General features: G+C 44.0%; 2 protein-coding genes across 5 annotated transcripts; both read left to right on the forward strand.

Annotated features, from left to right (window-relative positions):
* Positions 1-151: 151 nt before the first annotated feature.
* vtcn1 (V-set domain containing T cell activation inhibitor 1) lies at positions 152-4,249 on the forward strand. 3 transcript variants are annotated; one of them, XM_056432040.1, is made up of 6 exons: positions 164-438; positions 967-1,031; positions 1,988-2,347; positions 2,427-2,678; positions 3,824-3,940; positions 3,975-4,249. In XM_056432040.1, exons 1-5 carry the CDS (start codon positions 407-409, stop codon positions 3,937-3,939), a joined length of 825 nt encoding a protein of 274 aa, XP_056288015.1. In that variant the 5' UTR covers positions 164-406; the 3' UTR covers position 3,940; positions 3,975-4,249. The 3 variants fall into 3 exon arrangements, with proteins under 3 accessions (XP_056288024.1, XP_056288015.1, XP_056288007.1); XM_056432049.1 differs by having other exon boundaries at positions 152-438; positions 3,827-4,249; XM_056432032.1 differs by having other exon boundaries at positions 3,824-4,249.
* Positions 4,250-4,560: 311 nt separating this feature from the next.
* trim45 (tripartite motif containing 45) lies at positions 4,561-16,093 on the forward strand. 2 transcript variants are annotated; one of them, XM_056437956.1, is made up of 8 exons: positions 4,561-5,155; positions 5,817-6,105; positions 8,782-8,927; positions 9,302-9,609; positions 11,099-11,228; positions 11,556-11,670; positions 13,232-13,358; positions 15,185-16,093. In XM_056437956.1, the coding sequence occupies exons 1-8, from the start codon at positions 4,683-4,685 to the stop codon at positions 15,337-15,339; spliced, it is 1,743 nt and encodes a 580-aa protein (XP_056293931.1). In that variant the 5' UTR covers positions 4,561-4,682; the 3' UTR covers positions 15,340-16,093. The 2 variants fall into 2 exon arrangements, with proteins under 2 accessions (XP_056293931.1, XP_056293940.1); XM_056437965.1 differs by lacking the exon at positions 15,185-16,093 and having other exon boundaries at positions 9,302-9,620; positions 13,232-13,352.
* Positions 16,094-20,238: the final 4,145 nt, after the last annotated feature.

Raw genomic sequence — 20,238 nt, forward strand, 5'->3', positions numbered from 1 at the left:
TCCTTGACTCCACCTTGAGTAAACTGATGAATGAAACCGGAGCCATTGTTATTCTTTTTGCCGTAATGTTTAAATACTTGTTCCCCCAGCGGCCGCTCACACACAGGCAACAATAACATCTAATATAGTCGCATAAAGTTTCCACCTGTTTTTTACAAGAATAAAAATAAACGATGTCGCTCTTAACGCATTAATCATATTTAATCAGCGGTAGCGTCCACCTTTTTTAAAATATATTTTAATAAGGAGCACGAGCACACACCTTTGAGGTAATATTGACTCACGGCGTGGCTCTGTGTTTTAAAGCGGCGCTCTGTGGGACCGGAGACGACACGGCGGAGCGGCTCCGGAGGAAATGGCGTAGACCGGACCACGACCGCGGCGCCGGAGAATCGGACCAGCGACCATGGCGACCCTCGGGCAGATCGTCTTCTGCAGGTGGTTGAATACCGAGCGTAGCGGCAGTCCTGGGGTCCTGGGGTGTTTCTACGTACTTTCCTATGGAAGTATTGTACTTTGTACTCGTTTGTTGTAGCAGTCGAGATGTGCTGCTGTCTGTCCAGGTTGAAAACATAACGTTTAGTTCATTATTGACGTCTCGTTTCTGTGTCGAGTTTGTTGACGGTTTCATTTCAAAAACAGTTTAAGACCAAAAGAGGTGAAATGATCCAATATTTCACCAAAAAGAAAAAAAGGTAAGAAGTGTCCCTGTGAGGTTTATTGTGTGTCCTTTTCAGGGGCCCCGTCCCTCAGGTTGGGAACCACAGGCCTAAACTACCAGCCTTTATGTCACAGTCTAATATAAATGTAATAATAATATATATTCGGTCATCGGTGTTTGTTCTGCACAACGTTTGGTGCTTTAAGTAAATGTATAATCATACTTTTAAAATGTTTACAGTCAAAGCTTCTTAAACTTTATTTTATTTAGTTAACACTTCCCTGTGTTTGTGTCTCTGCGTTCAGCATGATTACCCTCATCATCATATTCGGGGCGGCCATCATCCTCATCTTAGCCTTGTCCTTCTCAGGTAAGTCCTGACATGGATTCCTGGTGAGAACCTGTCAGACAAGCCTGAGGGCACACGAGGTGTGGTTAAAACACACCAGAAAGTGTGTTTGTGTGTGTGTGTTTGTGTGTGTTTCCTTCTGTGATGATTAGGCTATCCATCATTTCTACATAATAAGGTGACATTAAGACACAGTGTTGGTTTAAGGTACTGGTCCTTTAAGGCTTAAAGGAACAGTACCGTAAACTTGAAGGTACTATTCCTTTTCGGCCCTGGTGGAGGGTTGATAATTGATCATTTTAAGCACACAGTCTTTAAAAAAAATTCCAGCTTGGTTTAGGCAACGTTGAATGCTTAGGTTTCCTCTTTTTAGTTACATTTTATAAAAATAATGTTTTTTGGGTTAAAATAATGACGAAAGTGACTTAAGTTACTTAAGTTTTACAAGTTACGTGACAAATAAATCAATGTTGACTTCACGTTTCTGTCTGTCGTCAAACTGTTTATCATATTTTGTTTTCTGTAACTTTATTCAGGAATATTTTATCTATATATCTAATATTTTATTGACGTTTTACATTTGTTTCCGGAAGATATTAATGACTTAACGTCGTGACTTTGGTGTTGCTGTTCGAGAAATAAATATTTAGTTATATCTAAAACATTTATTATATTGATCCTGTTTTAAATTATATATACAGTATATATATATATATATATATTTATATTTATAAATATTTTTATATAAATATTATAATTATATATATATATATATAATTATATTTATATATATATAAATATAATTTATTTATATATCCTTATCGCCGCCGTACTTTTCCTTGAAAGGGGGGGTGAGCTGAGGGGTATTTACTTGCTTGCAATCTGCCACCTCACCACTAGATGGCACTAAATCTCCTTTCAATAGAATTGTGACACTTGATTGATCGTGAGGGGGGGGGGGGGTTCTGGTCCCACAGGACAATTGTCGGAGGTGAAGAGCAACGACGTGACGCCCGTCGCCAACCTCGGAGACGACCAGCTCCTCAGCTGCTTCCAGAACTCGGAGGTCAAGCCGGCCCAGTTCACAAACATGGCGGTCTCCTGGGAGAAGACGGGCCTGACGGGCTCCGTGTACCAGTACAGCGCCGGAGCCCCGACCCTCCTGGACCAGGCCCCGCAGTTCAAAGGGCGGACGCAGCTGTTCCCCGACGCCCTGTTGGCGGGCAACGCCTCCCTGCTGCTGAGGAGCGTGAGGCCCAGCGACGCCGGCGAGTACACCTGCAGCCTGAGCTCCAGCGCGGGCAGCGGGCGGGTCAAGATCCAGCTCCAGACTGCAGGTACGGGGGGGGGGGGGGGCAGGTGAGGCCTAGTTATCTCAGGGGCTGTTTCATGACCGTCTGCTCCGTATCGCCTCAGCCTACTCGGCCCCCGCATTTAGCCTCGAAAGCGGCGCCCTGGTGGCCGTGGCTCCCCGCTGGTTCCCCAAACCGCGCGTCGCGTGGTCGGACTTCTTCGGGACCGTCCTGAACGGGAGCACGAGCTTCGTGGAGAGCTCCGTGGGCGTTTTCAAGGTCGTCAGCGCGCTGCGGCCGATCACCGTGGGCGAAACGTACACCTGCAGGATCCAGAACGACCTGGTGACCGGCGTCTCGAAAGCCACCGTGACAGGTGAGTCAGAGGTCAAAGGTCATTTAATTAACAGACTAATCAAACATATTTATGTGTTTATGTGTCAAATTGTATATTATATATGTTTAAGAAATGTAATAATTAAAATACATATATAGATTTAATTAGTTTGTGAATTGACTTTGTTTAAAAAAAAATTACATTTACAAAAACTATTTTTTACTGATAAAATCTATAAAAATAAAATTTTTATTTCTATAAAAGAAAATATTGTATTTATATTTACATACACACATTTTTTTGTATTAAATGTAATTGACAAACTAATTAAATCTATAAATATATATATATATGTTATGTTTAAAAAAATACATGTAAAAATAGATTACGAACAAAAAAACATATACAGGACTGTCTCAGAAAATTAGAATATTGTGATAAAGTTCTTTATTTTCTGTAATGCAATTAAAAAAACAAAAATGTCATGCATTCTGGATTCATTACAAATCAACTGAAATATTGCAAGCCTTTTATTCTTTTAATATTGCTGATTATGGCTTACAGCTTAAGAAAACTCTAAAATCCTATCTCATAAAATTTTAATATTTCCTCAGACCAAGTAAAAAAAAAGATTTATAACAGCTGAGTGTTTGTCAAGGCTCAGGAAACCCTTGCAGGTGTTTCGAGTTAATTAGACAATTCAAGTGATTTGTTTAATACCCTACTAGTATACTTTTTCATGATATTCTAATATTTAGAGATAGGATATTTGAGTTTTCTTAAGCTGTAAGCCATAATCAGCAATATTAAAAGAATAAAAGGCTTGCAATATTTCAGTTGATTTGTAATGAATCCAGAATGCATGACATTTTTGTTTTTTGAATTGCATTACAGAAAATAAAGAACTTCATCACAATATTCTAATTTTCTGAGACAGTCCTGTATATATATATTTAATTCGTTTGTTAAATTAAATAGTTTAAATTTGTGTTATATACATACAATTTCTTTTTTTAAACTAATTAAATATATATATATTTGTATATATATATATAATTATATATTAGATTTAATTATGTTGTATATATCTATAATTTTTTTAAACTAATTAAATAATATATATATATATATATATATATATTTTATGAGTATATTTTTTAATATTTGAGTCTCTTTGTATTTAGCAGGTTCTGGTGTTGAAGCGAAAACATACTTCACCTTCAACGCTGCATCGTCCCTCCTGACATCAACACACCTGAGCATGATGACCAGTGTGCTCTGCATCTATTATCTCACCTAGTCACACACACACACACACACACACACACACACACACACACACACACACACACACACACACACACACACACACACACACACATACACTCCATCTGGGCGTGAATGCTTTATTTATTACGGTGGGCGTTGTTACAGTGTAACAGCATTTTCTCAGCATTTATAAATATACATATTATTATTGATATCTATACTGTCTGTACATCAAAGAGGATGAACTGCAGGACAATAATAAAACAATATAAACGTGTGCAGTGATCATGTTATAGACGTATCCTTGTGTTCATTAATAAAGTGAATTGTTCTGAAGAGGATTTGTTTCACAGTGTGTGACGTCAGAGGAGAAAATGGAGCTTTAAAAAAAAAAAAAAAAATCTAAATATTTAAATTCATTTTATTTTGTATATTCCATTATCACAAATATGAAGTATAAATAATAAGAATGAGCAACAGGGGAGAGTATACACATCCGGTTGGGTACACCCAGACGGGTCCGAAAAAGTTCTGGAAGTTTTAGGACCCGCCCCCTTGATCAGTCGACAGAGGCTTCCCATTGGTCGAGCAGTGAGTGAGGTGTCATATGTCCCAGGGAGCCCTGAACGCGGCCAACTTCTCCCAGGAAAAGTCGGACTTTGAAGCCCCGCGGTTCGGTGTGTGTTCACGAGGAGCCGGTTCGAGCCTCTTCCTGTCGGTCTGGACGGGTTCGAGGTCTCTTGTGATACCGGAGGTCTCCAAAAAAAACCGACAATGTCTCTGAGAGAAGACGCGGAGGAGTCGAAGTTGACCTCGGGGCAGCGCACCGGGGCTCCGGTGAACCGGAGGGCGGTGTGCGGCGGCTGCAACCGCCTGTACCGGGACCCGAAGATCCTCCCGTGTCTGCACACCTTCTGCTCGGACTGCATCAGCCGGCTGGAGCCCTTCTCGGTGTGCGCGCGCGGTGGGAGCGGCGGGAGCGGTGGGAGCGGCGGGAGCGGCGACGCGGTGGACGGGCACCGCACTGGCGTCACGGTGCTCTGCCCCCACTGCGACTCCGAGGTGGACATCCCGCCGTCGGGGCCCGCGGGCCTGAGCACGGACCACCTGGCCCTGGACCAGGTGTTCCTGGAGGCCCTGCGGGCCGGAGGGCCTCTGGGCTGCGACCTGTGCGGCGAGGGCGGCGCGGAGAGCCGCTGCGACGTCTGCTGCGTCCACCTGTGCGCCTTCTGCTGCCAGGCGCACAGGTACTCTACTGGGTTCTATTGTTCTATTGTATCATGTCAGGGCCACAGGTGGTCTACTCTACTGGGTTCTATTGTTCTATTGTATCATGTCAGGGCCACAGGTGGTCTACTCTACTGGGTTCTATTGTTCTATTGTATCATGTCAGGGCCACAGGTGGTCTACTCTACTAGGTTCTATTGTTCTATTGTATCATGTCAGGGCCACAGGTGGTCTACTCTACTGGGTTCTATTGTTCTATTGTATCATGTCAGGGCCACAGGTGGTCTACTCTACTGGGTTCTATTGTTCTATTGTATCATGTCAGGGCCACAGGTGGTCTACTCTACTGGGTTCTATTGTTCTATTGTATCATATCAGGGCCACAGGTGGTCTACTCTACTGGGTTCTATTGTTCTGTTGTATCATGTCAGGGCCACAGGTGGTCTACTCTACTGGGTTCTATTGTTCTATTGTATCATGTCAGGGCCACAGGTGGTCTACTCTACTGGGTTCTATTATATACATCACCACAGGTCGAGTCTCTTCTAGTTTACTATGTTCTATTATCATGTCATAACCCCCCCCTCTCTCTCCCCCCCTCTTTCTCCCCTCCCTCTCTCTCTCTCTCTCTCTCCCCCCTCCCCCTCTCTCTCTCTCTTTACCCCCCCCCCCCCCTCTCAGGCGTCAGAAGCGGACGGCGTGCCACTCCGTTCAGCGCCTGGAGGAGCTGAAGTCGTGCGGTCGCCTGCGGCGCCCGATCCTCTGCTCGCTGCACCCCGGCCAGGAGCTCCGCCTCTTCTGCCCGCCGTGCGACCGGCCCGTCTGCCTGGAGTGCGCCGCCACGCTGCACCGCGACCACGGCGGCCGGCCGGCCCGCGACGCCGCGGAGCGCCACGGGGGGCGCATCCGGGACGTGGTGGCGGCGAGCCTGAGGCCTCGCATGGAGCGCCTGAAGGACGCACTGCTCCAGGTCAGAGACACACAATGACCTCAGAGAGACACACAATGACCTCAGAGACACACAATGACCTCAGAGAGACACAATGACCTCAGAGACACACAATGACCTCAGAGAGACACAATGACCTCAGAGAGACACAATGACCTCAGAGACACACAATGACCTCAGAGAGACACAATGACCTCAGAGAGACACACAATGACCTCAGAGAGACACAATGACCTCAGAGAGACACAATGACCTCAGAGAGACACAATGACCTCAGAGAGACACACAATGACCTCAGAGAGACACAATGACCTCAGAGACACACAATGACCTCAGAGAGACACACAATGACCTCAGAGAGACACACAATGACCTCAGAGAGACACACAATGACCTCAGAGAGACACACAATGACCTCAGAGAGACACACTGACCTCAGAGAGACACAATGACCTCAGAGAGACACACAATGACCTCAGAGAGACACACAATGACCTCAAAGAGACACACAATGACCTCAGAGAGACACACAATGACCTCAAAGAGACACACAATGACCTCAGAGACACACAATGACCTCAGAGAGACACACAATGACCTCAGAGAGACACAATGACCTCAGAGAGACACACAATGACCTCAGAGAGACACACAATGACCTCAGAGAGACACACAATGACCTCAGAGAGACACACAATGACCTCAGAGAGACACACAATGACCTCAGAGAGACACACAATGACCTCAGAGACACACAATGACCTCAGAGACACACAATGACCTCAGAGAGACACACAATGACCTCAGAGAGACACACAATGACCTCAGAGACACACAATGACCTCAGAGAGACACAATGACCTCAGAGAGACACACAATGACCTCAGAGACACACAATGACCTCAGAGAGACACACAATGACCTCAGAGACACACAATGACCTCAGAGAGACACACAATGACCTCAGAGACACACAATCACCTCAGAGACACACAATGACCTCAAAGAGACACAATGACCTCAAAAAGACACACAATGACCTCAGAGAGACACACAATGACCTCAAAGAGACACACAATGACCTCAAAGAGACACACAATGACCTCAGAGAGACACACAATGACCTCAGAGAGACACACAATGACCTCAGAGACACACAATGACCTCAGAGAGACACACAATCACCTCAGAGAGACACACAATGACCTAAAAGAGACACAATGACCTCAAAAAGACACACAATGACCTCAAAAAGACACACAATGACCTCAGAGAGACACACAATGACCTCAGAGAGACGCACAATGACCTCAGAGAGACACAATGACCTCAAAAAGACACACAATGACCTCAGAGAGACACAATGACCTCAGAGAGACACAATGACCTCAAAGAGACACACAATGACCTCAGAGAGACACAATGACCTCAAAGAGACACACAGACCTCAGAGAGACACACAGACCTCAGAGAGACACACAATGACCTCAGAGAGACACACAATCACCTCAGAGAGACACACAATCACCTCAGAGAGACACACAATGACATCAAAGAGACACAATGACCTCAGAGAGACACACAATGACCTCAGAGAGACACAATGACCTCAAAGAGACACACAATGACCTCAGAGAGACACAATGACCTCAAAGAGACACACAATGACCTCAGAGAGACACACAATGACCTCAGAGAGACACAATGACCTCGAAGAGAGACACAATGACCTCAAAGAGACACACAATGACCTCGGAGAGACACACAATGACCTCGGAGAGACACACAATGACCTCAGAGAGACACACAATGACCTCAAAAAGACACACAATGACCTCAGAGAGACACACAATGACCTCAGAGAGACACACAATGACCTCAGAGAGACACAATGACCTCAAAGAGACACACAATGACCTCAGAGACACACAATGACCTCAAAGAGACACACACTGACCTCAGAGAGACACACAATGACCTCAGAGAGACACACAATGACCTCAGAGAGACACACAATGACCTCAGAGAGACACACACTGACCTCAAAGAGACACACAATGACCTCAGAGAGACACACAATGACCTCAGAGAGACACACAATGACCTCAGAGAGACACACTGACCTCAAAGAGACACACAATGACCTCAAAGAGACACACAATGACCTCAGAGAGACACACACTGACCTCAAAGAGACACACACTGACCTCAGAGAGACACACAATGACCTCAGAGACACACAATGACCTCAGAGAGACACACAATGACCTCAGAGACACACACAATGACCTCAGAGAGACACACACTGACCTCAGAGAGACACACAATGACCTCAAAGAGACACACAATGACCTCAGAGAGACACAATGACCTCAGAGAGACACAATGACCTCAGAGAGACACACAATGACCTCAGAGACACACAATGACCTCAGAGACACACAATGACCTCAGAGAGACACACAATGACCTCAGAGAGACACAATAACCTCAGAGAGACACACAATGACCTCAGAGAGACACACAATGACCTCAGAGAGACACACAATGACCTCAGAGAGACACACAATGACCTCAGAGAGACACAATGACTTCAGAGAGACACAATGACCTCAAAGAGACACGCAATGACCTCAAAGAGACACACAATGACCTCAGACTGAATTTATTTCACACTCTTAATAAAACACTCTACAGGTGGACGTTTCCCAGGATGCTTTGCAGGCCCGCGTGGACGCGACGGCCAATGAGGTGAGGGCGTTCTCCCGGGCGTACGCCAGCGCTGTGGAGGCCCACTGCCGGTCTCTGCTGCAGCGCCTGGAGGAGTTGCGGGTGCAACGCCGGTATGACGCATATCAGGAATCTCCTGAGTCACAGTGTGTTTAATGTTTTAGAATGTATAAAAATTAAAATGGTTATGTTTTAATTTATATTATAATTATTATCATTATTATTTTTTATTGCTTTATTTTTTTGGATTTTAAAACATTAGTTATAATTTTACTGTTCATTTTTTATCATTTAATTTTTTAAATGTTTTTTAAATAATATATTGATGTTTTATTTAATTATTGTATTTTATTATTTTAAAATAATGTTTTAAAACAATATTTTAATGTTTTATAATTATTATTTTCTGTTTTATTTTATAATATCATTTTATTATTTTATAAATGTATTATTTAATGATTTCATGATTTCACTGTTTCTCTGGCAGTAACCAGCTCCACCTGCAGAGGGCGCAGTTGCAGCAGGCCCTGCTGGACGTGGGCGGCGGCGTGGAGTTCGCCGAGCGGCTGCTGAGCTGCGGCTCCGACGCCGAGATCCTCGCCGCCAAAGGAGTGACGCTGAGGAGGCTGACCGGCCTGCTGGAGGCGGGCTATGACCCCCGCCCGGCGGACGACGCCGGCGCCGGCATCAGCTTCGTGGCCGACGAGCCGGCCGGCGAGGTGGACGGATACCCGCTTGTCGGCGTGGTCAACGCCACGACGCTGGACCCCAGCAGGTGCACCATCGAAGGGGAAGGTGAGCTTCAGGTGACCTTCAGATGACCTTCAGATTATTGTGTTTGATATTATGTAATTATATATATATTAGTTAGTTTAATTTGTTCCAAAAAATTATATATATAAAATTACAACATTTTATATATATATATATGATATTTAATTTGTCAATTGTTTTATATGGAACAGTATTCCAGAGATTTTTTGTGAGCTACTTTATCTTAAATAGAATAATTATAATAAATATAATCCTTTTCAACGCCATTCAATCTTGATTTTTCAAGATTGATTAGGTTAATTATAATAATTTTAAATGACAAAAAAAGATTTGTTTTTATTTCCAAAATCCACAATTTATTAATCATAATTCTAATTTATTTAACACCATGAATGAGAGCTGCAAAGAAACATCAAATATTTGTCAACTAGAATAATGGGTGATGGTGGTGTGGGTGGTGTGTGTGTGTGTATGTGTGATGGTGTATGTTTGGTGGTGTGTGTGTGTGGGGGGGGGGGGGGGGTGGCGGCAGTTAAAGACGATTGTTAACCTTCTCGGGCGCGTCAGCTCTAAGAATGAAAGAATTCCTGTGAGGAGGAATGTGGAGGAGACCCAACAGGCCCGAAGGGAAGGAAACAGAGGGAAGGAAACAGAAGGAAGAGAAGGGAACAGAGGGAAGGAAACACAGAGGGAAGGGAAGGAAACAGAGGGAAGGGACACACACGCACGCTGTGTTAAAGATGCAGTGTGGAGGATTATGTGGCGCCATCTAGCGGTGAGGTTACAGATTGCAACTGACTGTAACTATCACACACACACACACAGACTCACACACACACAGACTCACACACACACACAGACTCACAGACACACAGACTCACACACACACAGACTCACACACAGACTCACACACACACAGACTCACACACACACACACACACACAGACTCACACACACTCACACACATACACACAGTCTCACACAGACTCTCTCTCACACACACAGGTGTTTTAGACAGATTACAAGCGAAAAATATCAATGCAACTATTGTTGTTGTTGTTGTCCATGGGGCAGAAACATAATTAGAGTAACCAGATGCTGCTGGGAAAACAACAGATGTGACGCAGATCGTTAGTGACGCAGCGCCTGATGGAGTCCGACATAAATCACTGATATCAACAACAACAACAACAACACCACCGCTGATGAATATCTTCAGTTAACAGTTTAATAAGAGAGGAGGGCTTCAAGATGTCTCCACCAATAGGAGGAGGGCTTCAAGATGTCTCCACCAATAGGAGGAGGGCTTTAAGATGTCTCCACCAATAGGAGGAGGGCTTTAAGATGTCTCCACCAAAAGGAGGAGGGCTTTAAGATGTCTCCACCAATAGGAGGAGGGCTTTAAGATGTCTCCACCAATAGGAGGAGGGCTTTAAGATGTTTAAGAGGACTACGTTCTGTACACATCTCCCTCTGACCCCTGACCTCTGACCCCTGCTGCTGCCCACAGGTCTACGGCGGTGCGTTCAGGGCCAGCGGGGCCACTTCACCCTGGTGTGCCGGGACTCTGCCGGGGAGCGGGTGGAGCGCGGTGGCGAGCCCGTCCTGGTCTCTGTTGTCCACAAGGAGGCCAAGAACTGGTGGGTACTCTCTGGAGGTCTACAGAGGACCCCCCAGACCCCCATGCTCTGTGCACCCTTTAAGGACCTCCCCTAAATCCCCGCAGTACCTTGTCAACAACGTTGAGGGAACACAAACGTAGAGCATCAAACATGGCGTCATGCTACGGCGTCTTCACGTCTGTAAGATGGAGTCAGAGTTCATAGTTTATAACTTGTTGTCTTGTTCTCCTCTGATGACGTCGTCCTCCGATGACGTGCTCTTCCTCCGATGACGTCCTCTTCCACCGATGACGTCCTCTTCCTCCGATGACGTCGTCCTCCTCCTCCGATGACGTCGTCCTCCAGCGCGGTGGAGGCGGCGGTGCTGGCCCTCAGCGACGGGTCCTACAGAGTCTCGTACACGCCGGAGGAGCTGGGAGCGTATTCAGTCTGTGTCTGTGTGGGAGCTCAGCACGTCAAGGTACTTTATTTATTCATGGCTTATTGTTGAATATAATGGTATATATATATAATTACTGAACTTTATTTATTTATGTATTTATTATTTAACTTAATTTATTCATGTATTTATTATTGAATATAATGGTGTATATATATATATACATATGCATTTATTGAACTTTATTTATTTATGTATTAATTATTGAATATAATGGTAATTATATTTATATGCATTTATTAAACTATATTTATTCATGTTTCTATTATTGAACTTTGTTTATTTATGTATTTATTATTTAACTTTATTTATGTATGTATTTATTATTGAATATAATGGTGTATATATATATATATACTAGGGCTGTCAGCGTTAACGCGTTAATCTATGCGATTAATTTGGCGGCGTTAACGCACTAAAATATTTTAACGCAACTTTGTTTACTTCCGGTGTTCGTTGAAGTTTTTACACTCAAACCGAGTGTCAAACCGCGGCAGTACGGTTTAACACTGTTTCCGTTTTTAAAACAATTATTTTTCCGCGAAAATAAGGAGCAGAAATCAGTTTAAACTCGTGGATGAATCAGTCGGGTTTCCTCCTGCTCCTCCTTCCTCCCGTCTCCCCCTCTGACACACAGAGGAACGGAGGGGCGACGTGTCGGGGGACGCGGCGCGGAAAGAACTCGTCACACGAAACCTTCAACGTGATTGGTCAATCCGTTTGTCTGTCAATATTTTGGGGAAAAAACAACCAATGAACACTCAGTAAATCACAAAGGCCCTCCCACCTCACAGGTGAGGCTCATTAGCAGCCTGTCAGTCAGAGAGCAGAGAACACGGCACCAGGACAATGAGGCTCATTGAATAGAGCTGAGATTGTTCTGGAATGTTTGATGTATAACACGTGGGGGTGTGTCACATGCAAACGCCTTTAAAAGGTGAATGTTGTTGTTGTTGTAAAATGTATAAAATGCCCCCAGCCTCCAGAGGGTGAACGTGACATATGTGAATGTCAGTCAGTTACCAAGGCCACTGGTTCTGCTGTTCAGTGGTAAAGATGACAGGACCAATGGGGTCTCAATTTACTTCTTTTTTTTTTTTACTAATCTGATGTTTCACTGAAGAAACAATTTATCATCCACAATATTAAATACCTCGCTGGCACTTTATAGGTAGGAGCCTCTTTGAAAACACAGCTCTGTGTGAAGTTTGGTCTTTAAAAAGAATGAACTTTTAACTTTTAACTTTTAATTGCGATTAATCGCGATTAATTAATCGCAATTCCAAAATGTGCGATTAATTAGTTAATTTTTTTTAAATCGATTGACAGCCCTAATATATACATATGCATTTATTGAACTTTATTTAATTATGTATTTATTATTGAATATAATGGTAATTATATTTATGTGTGTATATATATATATATTTTTTTTTGAGAATTATATTTATTTATTTATTATATTCAATAATAAATATATATTGCAGACAGACAGACAGACAGACAGACAGACAGACAGACAGGCAGGTAGACATACAGGCAGACAGGCAGACAGGCAGCTGACTGTCCCTCCCTCCTTCAGGGCTCTCCGTTCCTCCTCCATGTGACGAGGTCGTCGAGGCGTCATGGCGGAACGTTCCACTGCTGCTCCTTCTGCTCCAGTGGGGGGGCCAAGGAGGCTCGCTGCGGCTGCACAGGCACCATGCCAGGTACGGGGGCGGGGCCAATGGGAGAGGAGGAGGGCCTAAAGGGGGCTCCACCAATAGGAGAGGGGGTGGGCCTAAAGAGGGCTTCACCAATAGGAGAGGGGGAGGGCCTTAAGAGGGCTTCACCAATAGGAGAGGGGGAGGGCCTTAAGAGGGCTCCACCAATAGGAGAGGAGGAGGGCCTTAAGGGGGCTCCACCAATAGGAGAGGGGGAGGGCCTTAAGAGGGCTCCACCAATAGGAGAGGAGGAGGGCCTTAAGGGGGCTCCACCAATAGGAGAGGGGGTGGGCTCTACAACAGTTCACCTCTTGCCAGATCACCCTAACCCTTCTTATATTTTGTGTTTTTTTTATTTTTATTCTTGTGTGTTGCTGCTACTGACTCGACAAATTTCCCCTTGGGGATTAATAAAGTATATATCTATCTATCTATCTATCAATAGGAGAGGAGGAGGGCCTTAAGGGGGCTCCACCAATAGGAGAGGGGGTGGGCTGTAAAGCCCCATTATGTAGTTTTTCCCTTTTAGCGCCCCCTTCAGTTTTTGAGGTATTTAACGTTTACTTCAGTGTCGTAAATACCCAGTTACGATAGATGCAGCCCGGTTGAAGCAATCCGGCGACTGTTTCTATTTTGGATTTATACCAACGGGCGGGATCACGAATACGAAGACTGCGCAGGAACACTGAACTGGGCCAGCACCTACCGGACTAGGGTGAAGTAGCGCGGGGATTGAACGCGGCGCCGCCACGTTCCGCCTGGTCGGTCAGCTGTTTGCCGGCTTTTGGTGGGAGGAGGTGGGGGGGGTGCGTGTGCAGTCATTTACTTTTGTTTTGGGGGACTGCAAAGACTTTGGGACTGTCGGGATCCGGGGATTATACTTCGTTTTGAGTGGGTTTGATTGTTTGTAGTGTATGTGTTCATTTTGGGGATTTCAGATGCATTGAATTTGATTTAATATAATAACATTTGGGTTTCCGCATATCGACTGTGTTTTTCTTTTACGACCATTTGAGCAGAGAGAGTTAACACCAGAATTCGCAGATCCGCCCATTCCCTTTTTTTGTGCGTATTGTACCTTTTCCCCTTGATTGAGTTGCTACGGGCGAATGAAACAACATAACCAAAAGAATGACAACATTTAGTTTAGATGAAATACCGATCGCGTTTTCAGCCTATATACGTTGTTTTCTAAATGTTTGAATGTGGAGTACGTGTGATCGAAAACAATATTGTAGACAACACCAAAAAGCTACATATTCATAATTTACATTGGAACGTGTAATTCATTACAAGAGACTTCGCTTGCTTCGCCCTTATCCTGTAGCTGCGAGCGTGGACTGGCACTATATGACATTGCGTAATCACTGCCAGAAAGCAGGTCGAAGTCCATCCGCCCCGGATCGGGCGGCTCCAGAATCCTACATAGCGGAGTTATTTCCCCACAGACCCCCGATGGCAACGGCGGAGCCGCAAATCGCCATATTAAAAGTCATTGTAGCGGCAAACATTTTTTCAAGCTGTTATTTTAAGGTACAATTGTTACATAGTGTTACTTTAAGAAGGCTCCACCAATAGGAGAGGGGGCGGGCCTTAAGGTGGCTCCACCAATAGGAGAGGGGGCGGGCCTTAAGAGGGCTCCACCAATAGGAGAAGAGGAGGGCCTTAATAAGTATCCATGACATAACCACATGCTAATAACTTTTTTAATATACTGTATACCTGTCTATCTGTTTTCCCATCTGCCTGTCTGTCTCTCTACCTGTCTGTCTCTCTACCTGTCTGTCTCTCTACCCATCTGTCTCTCTACCCGTCTGTCTCTCTACCTGCAGGCGGGTTCAAAGGCTGTGGTCACAGTCACAGAGGTCACCCTGGGAAGCCTCACTGGTCGTGTTGCGGCAGCACGACGGAGCAGTCCGAGTGTCTACCGCCCAGCGTGCTGAGGGCCGTGTCTCCTCGAGGACACCTGAGGACCGTGGAGCTGTGAGGAGATGAGGAGATGAGGAGATGAGGAGATGAGGAGATGAGACGAGGAGATGAGGAGACGAGGGCCGTGTCTCCTCAAGGACACCTGAGGACCGTGGAGCTGTGAGGAGATGAGGAGACGAGGAGATGAGGAGATGAGGAGATGAGGAGACGAGGAGATGAGGAGATGAGGAGACGAGGGCCGTGTCTCCTCGAGGACACCTGAGGACCGTGGAGCTGTGAGGAGACGAGGAGACTCCAGCTATGAGCTAACAGGTTTCCACCGTTCAGTCTAACCTTCAGTCGTGTTATTATATAACATTATATATTAATATGATATAACACTATATATTAATATGATATAACACTATATATTAATTCACAGATTAGACCTTTAATGGTTGTTAGTTGTTCACGGTGCCATGGTTTTATTTTATGAGGAGATAAATCTGTTTATTAATATCTTTTTAAACCTTAAAGCTGCTGATGTCAATGTTTCAGACCTTTCATGTCAAACTTGTTTCAATAGAAACATTTAACTGTTGAACTTTATTACTTTTATATTTTTCAGTCAAGGAGAATATATATTTTATACTGTAAAACACGATAATAATGCTGAGATATGTAAACAGTCATTCTTAATGTTCCACACCGACGCTGTGAAAGTACACGTTGTCATTAAGATGATTATTATTATTTCATCAAATATTCAGAAGTCATTGCCAACAAATATGCAGCCAAAATATGTATAATTAAATGCTAGTTACATAAGCTGTTATCGACTGTTTGTCTCTGTGGCGGGGGGGGGGGGGGGGGACAAGTGTGATGTTGAAACACTTGAATGTCTCGAAGTATTTATAAAACAGAAACTTGGAATAATTAAATTGAATGAGCAGACCTCCACAGTGAGGTCTGACCCAGAACGATAGATTTATACATCACTGTATACAACCCCCCCCCCCATCTCCCTAAATGCCTGCTTGTTAATAATTACTGAGATTTAAGTGAATTAATTCGAACCCCATGTAGAAATGACCCTGGCGTTAAGTTAATTGAGTAAGTCGTCCAGTTGATTTACAGAACGTGATGGATTGAGCATGACGTTCCCTCTCTCAACCACCAGGGGGCAGCAGAGAGCCACTCTTTATTTTTAAAAACGTCTTCATATGAACGTTTGATACCTGTCAAAGAAACCATCGCAGAGGAAGTTACACCGTCAGCAGAGCGGCCCTGCTCAGTCTCACACACACACACACACACACACACACACACACACACACACACACAGAGGACCTCATAAACCTGCTTCACCCGCTACGAGCATCTCGTTGCTGCGATATCGTCTGACGGACGTCTTTGTTTTAGTTTGTTTTATCTTTTACATTTACTGCTTCTTGTGGAATTTGTATTCTTATTATTATTATGTGTTTGTTGCGTTTCAGTTTCCAGAGCAGGTTATGTAACCACCGACGACAGACAGACAGACAGGAGGTGAGGAGATGAAGGAGGTGAGGAGTTGAGGAAGAGATGAGTTGAGGAGGTGAGGAGATGAAGGAGGCGAGGAGTTGAGGAGGTGAGGGCTTTGGGATCCCCGTTCTTCAGGATCACTCGTGAGCTAACGTGGCCCGAGCCCTGTTTATTACCCATACTGCCGAGCTGCCTGCACGGTGACTCCCGTTCCCGCCGGCTCTCTTGGCGTCGCCCCGTTTCTCAGCTCTCTGCACGGAGCGAGGGAAGGACACCACACACGCTCAGATGGCGCCTCATCCACGAGGGCCAGAGGTCGCGGTGACCTTGTCGTTGACGCACGGCCCCCCGGTGACCTTGGCTCTGACGGCCCCCCGGTGGCTGTACGGTGAAATACAGCGTCTCACGACACACAAGGCTAAAGAAAGTCTTCATTGTGGGGGTGAAATGAGCCATCAATCCTTTCCCCGTCCAGAGAAGCGTCCCTCAGTGGTGACGAAGATGCAGAGCCCCCCCCACACACACACACACACACACACCTCCACACGCCCTCCTTCTCTGCAACTTGGCTGTGATTTGGAAACTGTCTTTTTCGTGTCCGCTCAGCTCTTTGTGTGTGTGTGTGTGTGTGTGTACTCAGTGATGGTTGTCTCTCTCCGATGAGACTTCACAGTTATTAGTTATTACGCCGCCGCCGCTAATTCTCCCTCCGATGGCGCCCCCTGTAAATCACCGGCGTCCCGGCGGTTGTTGCCGCAGAGCGAGAGGCGGCGGCAGCTCAAGGACCAGCTGATGGACACACACACACAGCGGAAACACACTGTGTGTGTGTGTGTGACCTCTCTCAATATTCGGCGGTGTCTCCGGGCCCGAAGACGAAGCACTCGATGTCAACGCCGCCCCCCCCCCAAAAAAGGAAATATTAAATGACTGAGTATATATATATATTAGTGCTGTGAAAAATAACGCGTTAATTCAATTACAGGTTTAACTAGTTATTTTTTTTAACGCATTTAACGCATGCGCAGAATGAGCTTCCAATCCGTCTGTTGTTGGTCGTCGGGACGAAAAAAAAGTCACTTGCAAAATGAGCTTCCAATCCACCACTTCAATCTGAACTCTGTCCGCTCTCATGCAGACGGTCTGTTCATCGGTAATGATCCTTCCGCAGGTTCACCTCCGGAAACCTTGTTACGACTTTTACTTCCTGTAGATCAGGGTCTCAACACGTCGATCGCGACCTGCCAGTCGATCGCGGCGTAGTGTTGGTAGATCGCATGACATTAAAGAGATTGGCCCGCCCCCTGACATGTTCTCTAGAGCACGTCTTTGTTCTTTTATTAAACTAAACGTCTGTTGTTGATCGTATCTCCACAGCAGCATGTCATTTCTGTCTCTTCGCGTTGCGTTAACACTTATCGATCTCCGTCTGCGCCACAGAGCTCCGTGCGCGCATCGGGACCGAGCAAAAAAAAAGTAACTTGTCAATCTGTCCACCTGTCCGGGCCGGTGAGGTTTCAGCTTTGCAGCGGTGTCCCCGCCGTCCCTTTCATCACGGCCCAGTTCATGAAGAAAACCCACACAGTCAGTTTGCCTCAGCAGCTGCTAGAGGAAGACTAGAGGCCTTTAGATTGTATCATGGTGGAGTTAATGGTTGACAAACAAGAGAAACATGTTCTGTTTAACCCTCCTGTTACCTTTACTTTACTAACATATTTTACCCTCGGGTCAATTTGACCCCAGCAATTAAAACCTCCAGAAAATTATTAGAATTAATATTGCTTCCCAAGTTTAAGTGTGAGGTACTTTATGTTTGTTTGTTGACTACCTAAATAGCCCTTTAAATAAATAAAAAAGTTGATATTTCTGATATGTTTGACACAGTGAAAAACAGCCTGGGGTCAAATTGACCCCAAAGAACACCGACATTAAACATTGAATGGGGTCAAATTGACCCGAAAGGTAACAGGAGGGTTAAACATTCTGTTTAGGATGAAGATGTATTAATGTTCCATATGGAAGAAAACTGCTAAATAACTGCTGAGTTGCAGCACCATTGTATAGAAGAATGTATAAATGTATATATCCGTCTTTTGTCATAAATCTCTATGTTCTCACAAAATATACCGAGAATATCGGTAATATGTGATTAATCATGATTAATCCACAAAAACCTGTGATTAATCCGATTAAAATTTGTAATCGTTTCACAGCCCTAATATATATATAAGAATATAACTATATATGAAGGTATATATATATATTCATATATATGTAGATATATATATATATATTCATATATATATTATACATTCCCTGGATATATATATCCAGGGAATGGAGCTGCTGCTGCTGCCAAAACAAAACACGACCAAGACGTCGGCTGAACGTTTCTCTCCATTAGAAGTTAATCAAAGATAATTAATTGAAGATATGGTGGTAAAGGTTAAAAGGTGTCGACATTTTTCCGAAAATGGTGCAAAAACATGAGAAACTTCTGCCGATGTTTATATTAAGTAATTATATACGAGCGATATCACCAATGACATCATTGGAAAGTGATTTATTTAGTCATGAGAAGCTGATGTTGCATTTTAACAAAGTTGTACAAAATAAATACTCGTAAAAATGTAATAAATAAATAAAATATATAATAAAATATATATATAAATAATACTAATAATAATATAAAAAAGAAGATATTTTTACTTTCAGTCCCTATGATGTAAGCTCTGAAACAATACAATAGATAAATAAAAATGTTAAATGTATATATACTATATTATATGTGTGTATATTAGGGCTGTCAATCGATTAAAAAAAATTAACTAATTAATCGCACATTTTGAAATTGCGATTAATTAATCGCGATTAATCGCAATTAAAAGTTCATTCTTTTTAAAGACCAAACTTCACACAGAGCTGTGTTTTCAAAGGGGCTCCTACATATACAGTGCCAGCGAGGTATTTAATATCGTAGATGATAAATTGTTTCTTCAGTGAAACATCAGATTAGTAAAAAAAAGAAAAGTATATTGAGACCCCATTGGTCCTGTCATCTTTAACATTGAACACAGCAGAACCAGTGGCCTTGGTGACTGACTGACATTCACATATGTCACGTTAACCCTCTGGAGGCGGGGCTCATTTTATACATTTTACAAAAACAAAAAAAATTCACCGTTTAACCCTAGTGTTGCCTTCGGGTCATTTTGACCCGAATCAATATTACACCCTCCTGCCGCCTTCGGGTTAATTTGACCCCATTCAATGTTTAATGTCGGTGTTCTTTCGGTAGTCAACAAACAAACATAAAGTGCCTCACACTTAAACTTGGAAAACAATATTAATTCTAATAATTTTCTGGAGGTTTTAATTGCTGGCGTCAAATTGAACCCAAAGGGTAAAATATGTTAGTAAATATAAAGGTAACAGGAGGGTGAAACATTGAATC

This window comes from Pseudoliparis swirei, chromosome 2, assembly GCF_029220125.1.
Source record: "Pseudoliparis swirei isolate HS2019 ecotype Mariana Trench chromosome 2, NWPU_hadal_v1, whole genome shotgun sequence".
Lineage (NCBI taxonomy): Eukaryota > Metazoa > Chordata > Actinopteri > Perciformes > Liparidae > Pseudoliparis > Pseudoliparis swirei.